General features: G+C 34.8%; 1 protein-coding gene across 1 annotated transcript in view; it reads right to left on the bottom strand.

Annotated features, from left to right (window-relative positions):
* Nucleotides 1-778: 778 nt before the first annotated feature.
* Nucleotides 779-7,459, bottom strand: part of Msh4 (mutS homolog 4) — a 105,525-nt gene continuing 98,844 nt past the window's right edge. Inside the window, exons 17-19 of the mRNA XM_012513322.2 lie at nucleotides 6,488-6,662; nucleotides 5,179-5,267; nucleotides 779-1,083 (exon numbers count right to left, since the gene is read on the bottom strand). Of these exons, the coding sequence (XP_012368776.1) occupies nucleotides 892-1,083; nucleotides 5,179-5,267; nucleotides 6,488-6,662 (456 nt within the window). The 3' untranslated portion in view covers nucleotides 779-891. The remainder of the gene's footprint in view (nucleotides 1,084-5,178; nucleotides 5,268-6,487; nucleotides 6,663-7,459) is intronic.

Genomic DNA, 7,459 nt, shown 5'->3' with positions numbered 1-7,459 from the left:
TCTGAAATGGTGATGTAAGTCACATGCCTACAGAAAACCAGCTCTATGATGTGTCTTCCTTGTGAGCTAGCAACTGAGCCAAATAAATCAATGTTACCTTCCTGCTACCTTTTATCTACCTAAAGAAGGAAGGAGGGGCAGAAAATTGATCTTCTAAATATAGTGTCTGAAAAACTGAAAGGTGTGTGGTGATGACTCCATCTTCCAGAATTATCATCTGCATTCCAAAAATACCTATTTCTTTATTTTCAGCCTTTAAAAGCATATTGAATATACATTACCTTTAATGCCCAGCATTGTTCTAATATATTTTAGAACCACTCAGGATTGGAATTTTGGAGTAATCATTAAATTTTTGAGTCATAGCATATTATGACTTCAGAAGAGCATATCAAACACACACACACACACACACACACACACACACACACACCTCAACTAAGTTTCTAGACCTTAAGAGAAAGGTATTTAAACTAAGGTATTTACAATAATATGTTGAACTAGGGGCCGGGGAGATGGCTCAGTAGAATAAGCCCTTCCCTAGCAAGCACAAGGGCCTGTGTTCAATCCTTGGCTCCGCAAAAAAAAAAAAAAAAAGTGTTGAACTATAACTTATAATTACAAATAAACTTAAAACAATGTGAGTATTCATAAATGAGAAAAATGTAGTACATTATACTTTTTCCCAACAAAAGATTTTTTTAGAAGTTCTCATTTATTCAGTAATAATATCAAGTATTCTCAAGTAGGATATATGTAAATCAAAATACTGATATAATTTTGAACTGAAATATAAAATTTAGAAAATATTTTCTTTTGCTTTCAAGAGATAAATCCTAAGTTCCTCTCATTAAAGGACATTGTTTCAATACTAGAATATGTGAGTTATTCTTATTCTTCAGTCTTTTCTGAAACTTGTTCCACCCTGGACAAATCTTCTTCATATTTCTTCTTGAGATTCCTTAAATACATTCTCAGGCTGTCTGGATCCAACTGAGAGTTTCGAGCTGTCTGAACAAGTCTGGCTGCTAGATGGTACACGGCTCTCTGTCTTTCCATCTCAGGAGTACTGCTTTGGTTTTGCTGTTATTAAAAATATATAAAAATTTTAAAATACTATGACTTTCATGTTGATCATAGTTTAGCACAATCTATTTCTTCTCATAGAAAAATATGAGACTCAGGAATAAATAATACCTTTAGATAAATTGGTTTGATCCAACTAGCAAAAACTACACTGTAAGAAATAAAGAAAAAGCCAGGTGTGATGGTGCACACCTGTAATTTCAGTGCTTAGGAGGCTAGGACAGGAAGGTCCCTGTGAGCCTGGACTACATAGTAAGATCCTATCTCAAATAAATAAGAAAACAAGAAAAAAACTCTTGAGTGAAAGGAGCCATGTAATATACCAGCCAGTCTGAAGTACACTGTGAGATACTGTGTCAAAAAATGAAGTAGTAGTAGGGTGAATAAAATTCCTCATGAGCTCTTACTACTTTAAGATATACCTTAATACCCTTGAGAATAACTTATTTTTGAAAAAAAATATTCTACTAAATAGGACAAATTCTTCAACAGAGTACAGAAAAGTAATGAACAATCCAACAGAGATGTTTTAAAGACACTTTTTCATTAGAAAAGGAATGTGACAACAGCACAGCTTGTTACTACACAGTGATCATTTCAAGTGTCGCCCAAGGGTACTACTCTGTTATCTCCCATTTTAATTTCTCACCATGCTTCTAAAGAGAATTTGTGAGTAGCAATTAATTATTGGAGCCTAAGAGAAAATACTACCTGACGGGTAAAGTTCATTTTAAAAATAATATAAATAGCTATTTAAAACTATGCTTTTCCTCTTAACAAACCATACATAAGGATAACTATGCAATAATATTTAGAACAGGAATGTTCAAGGCCTTTAGATACTCCTCTAATAGTATTATGGTTGGGAATATAGGTGGAAAATTCTTAATTCATATCGTTGACTGAGATAAATAGGGGATAAAAGTATTTTCAACCCTATTTATGGGAAGTCCTAGTGAATTTCCCAGAAATACAATCCCTTCAATTCTTTCTCAATAGCAAACAATTCCAAATATTGTTCTACTTTCACTATAGGAAAAATGAGTAAGATTCTTGAGGTAGATCAAGATTATTATATATTCACCCTTCACCTATCTATTTGATACATTTACCAATTACCAATTAAAATCAGTTACTGAACATCTACTATCATCTCTGTGCTGGGCCCCAAAGCTCATTTGTATATGTCTATAGACACTAGAAAACTGAATACTTGTTGTAATAACAGAACTCAAAGAGCTTACAGTCTTCTGGTAAAATGGCTTGTTTATATGAGGTTGACTACAGTATTTGTGAAAAGTCCCACAAGATAGATACAAAATGCACACAGGAAGGGAGTCTCATTGCCAGCTCAGATTAAGAAAGGCTTCCATAAAATGGAGTATTTGGGATAAACCTGATGGACAGAAGAGTCTAGAAGGAAGGGTATTCTGGAAAGGAAAAAACAACTAGAAAGAGATCATCAAAAATGCAGATTTTAGAAAAGGAAACAAGCACAAAAGTCTTAGAAACACTTAGAAATGAGATAAAACAGAAAAGGTACTAGTAAAAAGAGAAGAAAAATCAATGAGGTCAGAGGACAACAACTTCTGGGAAAGAATAATTGCACAGCAGACAAGAAAGGACAGAATTAAGAAAGGAGAAAGCGGAATGACAAAGTAGCTCAGTGGACTAAGCACCTGCATAGGCAAGCACAGGGACTGGGGTTTGATCTCTGGCACCACTCCGGCACCAACCCCAGCCCCAGGTGCACTGAGTTGGCCACCAAGACGATGGCCAGGACTACAATCCTAGTGCTGAGGAGGCTGAAAACAGGAAGATTACTACATGTCTCAGCTGCGTAGTGAGACCCTGTCCCAAATACATTAAGAAAAGAAAGGAGAAAAGATGGAACTCTCCAGTGCCACAGATCAGACAAGGTAAAAAATGAGAAAAAGGGGGTGGAGGAGGAGGTGGCTAAGATGTTTCTGATTAGTTGAGATTTAAGAAAGATGTTTCACTAGGAATAACAAGATTCAGTTTGCAAATAGATAATGGAATAGGCACAGATTAGCCTTGCATTTACAGTAATGACAGTAACAGGGTAATAGTTTAAAAAGTAAAGTTTAAAAACACGTATTGGAAAAACATAAGTGTATTCATAGAAAAAGGAAATTCCAGCAAAGAAAATATGGAGGAAACTGAGGGTGGAGAGATAGTGCAGAGGCATAAGCACCTCCCAGAAAGTACAAGGTCCCAAGTCTGATCCCAGACCCACATGTCATATGGGCCCCGGAACCACGAGTGGTGGTGCACACCTGTAACCCCATCACACCAGACTTTGAGACAAGAGGATTGCCACAAGTTTGAGACCAGCCTGGGGGCTACAAACAGTGAGGACAAGGCCAAACCAAACTGTGCAGCAAGACCCTGTCTCAAAAAAAAAAAAAAAAAAAAAAAAAAAAAAAAAAAAAAAAAAAAAAAAAAAAAAAAAAAAAAAAGGAAAATAAAAAAGAAAGAAACCTGAGAAATAATATCTTAATGGAATATGAAAGAAGTTAACCTTAAAATGACTGAAAGAGAGCAATTTCTCCCTCTAAGACAAGAAGGAGGAAAGATACATGAGAAGCAGAAATTTTCCAAAACAAAATTTTTTCAGGAATTATGCAAAAGGACTCATCAAGAAAATTTCAAGTTTCTTAAAAAGCATAATAAATTATCCAAAGGACTATGGCAAGAAGAGTGAAGATGTTTTAAAAGAGATACTGTTAAATAGTCATAGAGATCAACAAGAAGAGAAACAATTATCCAGTAAAAAAGGCACCTAAAGTTAGAATATATGAATTCATAACAGATTAAAATGAGACTGTTTTGAATATTTTTGAACATCATTAAGAAAGCTAACACCTAGAAGACTAGTGGAGAGGAAGCCTCTAATTGGAATGTGGCAAGATGCAATGTGAAGAATCAGGAAGTGAGAGGCACTTTAACATGAGCGCTGTCAAAATTGCTGATGAAGGGATTCGATTTGGGATTTATGCATGAGAAGTCACAGAGAAGTCCAGGAAATTAAGGGAGGAAAGAACACAACAAAAAATGGAAAGCGGATTTCAGAAGAAGAAAGACGGATTGAAGAAATTTTCACACTGCACTTCCTCCTGGTTACTGAGTACATTAGATTTTTAAAACACTATAAAGTAACCTAATTTAGAAAAAGATTTCTGAAGTTTGAATCCACAGGTGTGATTTCAATGCTGGGCCCATGACTTCTTTGCAAATCATTTAATGTCTTTGAACTGTAAACATGAAGCAAAAATATTGCTTTTATTATTTATTGTTTATTAGGTTTTCTGTTTGTTTGTTGTACTGGGGATTGAACTCAGGAGCCTGCACTTGCTGGGTAGGCACTTATGCCACTGAACTATGTCCCTGGCCTACTGTTCATTAGTAACTATTACTAGTTACTCTTAGTAACTACTTCATTGCTTACTATTAGTAAGAATTAGTAACTACTTCATGAGGCTTACAAATGATAATGGAAAGAACAGCTTGGAAAACTATAAAAACCTATGCACTATGTCATTCATTGTGATTGTTATTTTAAAAGCACCTTTTACTATTATGATGACTGGGGAGGGTTGAGACAGTCTTGCTATGTAGCCCACATTGGCCTTGAACTCACAGCAAGCCTCCTGCTTCAGGCTCCCAAGTCCTGAGATCACAGTCATACCTGGCAAATGCCCATTTTAAATTTATTTTTTCATCATATAGTTAACAGGATGAGGAGATGGCTCAGTAGAATAAGTGCTTCCCTGACAAGCACAAGGGCCTGAGTTCAATCCCCCGTACCACCAAAAAAAAAAAAAAAAAAAAAAAAAAGATAATTAACAATAATTATTACAGAAACTGTTATTAGCTGTCTTGTTAAGAAAAGTTATAATAAACCAAACCAAAAAGTTTTAAAATGTAAAAGGGATTTTCTTTGCCTTTATAAATTAGGAATTAGGTTTTTATTTTAATTGCTAATATTTTATATAGCTAGGTCAAATTCCATAAAAAATATACACAGTAGATATTTTAATTTGAAAACAATTCTTACTAAAAAATTTTTACCAAAATTTGTCCTGTAATTTGAGTTGAGATTTCTTTGGCATCCAAGACAATTGACGGTGGGAGTGATGACACCTCTGCAGCTTTTAATCCTATAATTATATTTTAAAAGATTTGATATTGTTATTGCTGTTTTTAAATATTTGTTTTAACTAATATTAATCCTCACAGCTTTGAACTGACCGTCTACAAGCATTTCTGAACTACTCAATAATTCTCAAAATTACATTTTTGAAAACACTGGATAACAATTTACCAAATATTAGATTTAATTACATGTCTAAACATAGAAGGCAAATTACCTCTCAAAGTACCTCTGACTTAGTAAGATGGAAAGAGACAGGAAAAATAACATAAAAATCCCAATTGGAAATACAACTGGTTAGTAGAAGGTGGAGGGATTCACTGTGCCAGTTTTCAGGAGAGGGGAGGGCATAGCTGTAGACATAACTCTACAGACTAGAATTTCTCAGAAGATACAATGGTAGATGACTGATTTGTATTCAAATTTAAAGTATCAGCACTTTTTCTGCCATTTTTGGAATTTAATTTTATTGTATAAATGCCATATAGGCTTTCTACTGAATGTCATATTTACAAACACAGGGGAAGATCAAAAGATATAGTGAATGTTTTAAGTTTTAAAAAAAGTCATAGTAAAAGACACATAACCAAGGATGATTGGTAAGTGTGTTCAAAGGAAAAGGAATATTATGAATATTTAAGGAAGATTAATGGCCTCATGTGTTTTACTATAATAAATTTTCAAATTTAAACATCCAGCATATATCAGCCCTCATGGATTGACTGTTTTATGGCAATTTCTCTCAAATAAAAACATTATGGTGTCCTCATCCACCTTATTCACCAGATTGGCACCGTGCGACTTCTCTCTCTTCCCCAAAGACAAAATGACCATAAAGGGTACACACTATGAACAGACTCAGGTACCAACATATTTTTCTTCTAATATATGTATATAAAATGTGAGTTGGACAAGAAAATACAATCTGAGAATATATATGGGGGAGGGAGAGAGAGAGAGATGGAGAGGAAGAGAAGGAGAGAGGGAGAAAGGGAGAAAGGGAGAGAGGGAGAGAGAGGGGAGGGGGGGAGAGAGAGTTGGTTAGATTGACAGCAAGTATAGGAGAGAAGAAAGTTTCTCTTAGGAAAATACGAAGTATTTCAATATTCCTCAGTTTATTTTGTGGTGCTGGGGATCAAACCCAGGGCTTTGCACATGCTAGACAGGTATCTACCATGAAGTTACACCCCAGCTCGAATGTATAAGTGTAATTTTTATATTCAATACCATAATTCTTTTCTTCTGTAAGTCCCTTAGAAAGTTTGTAGGTATAAAAAATTGCTTCTTTATTTCTTGCGATATTCTTTACATGCTCAACTTCAAAATGCATATTTTCTACATTAGGATACAGGACATCGATATGACAAAGTTCCAGGAAATGTGTAGCAAACAGTGTAAATGCCTAAATATGTAAAACAATGAATATTAGTGCTTTTTAAATGAACTAAAACTTCTATCTTAGCTATTTAGACTTAAAACTTTAATTTTCCAACTAGCTTGGCAGAAATATAGAAATGAAACTAAAACTGGAAGCTAACATGATCAATCTATTTTGAAACACTTTGAAATTTCATATTCATGAATTAGCACATTATTATGTTTGCATAATTCATTACATCATAGGAAAGAATGAATCAAAAAGTAAATCATAAGAACTATACCTAATGATATGAAAAGATGAAGTTTATCAGAAACATAAAGCTATTAACTGAGGTAGTCATTTATTAGGGAAGGGAATCTATATACATAATCTTGATGTTTCCCTAAACTTTTCAAAACCTCATTTTTAAGGTAAAGCCCACTCCCATAAGCAGTTTTTGGAAAGTAGAATCAATGAATGGATTGTATTAGGTATTGGAAATTCCCAAAGTGAGTAAGTGATTTTTTTTTATCATTTGTTTATTTATTTATTTAGTGGTACCAGGATCGAATCCAGGACAAAGTCTACTAAACTTTTATTGTTACTAAAGCAAGTAGAAATATGAGTCATATATGTTTTAAGATATTACAGATAAAAAACTAAATAAATAGAGACCCAGTCCTAGCCCAGGTCCGGTGAGTGTGTGGAGAGCTTCCTGCTACCCTGCGCCAGCGGGACCAGTCCCAGCCCAGGCGCAGCGTGGAACAGACCCTCTCCCACCCCCTCGGGCCGTGCCCCACCCCTCCCGCCCAGTAGGAATTTCTGCCGACTTCCGGGAA

This window comes from Octodon degus, unplaced genomic scaffold (genome assembly GCF_000260255.1).
Source record: "Octodon degus isolate 3935 unplaced genomic scaffold, OctDeg1.0 scaffold00444, whole genome shotgun sequence".
NCBI classification, from domain to species: Eukaryota; Metazoa; Chordata; class Mammalia; order Rodentia; family Octodontidae; genus Octodon; species Octodon degus.
The sequence above is the reverse complement of the archived record's forward strand: the minus strand, read 5'-3'. Positions and strand labels throughout refer to the sequence as shown.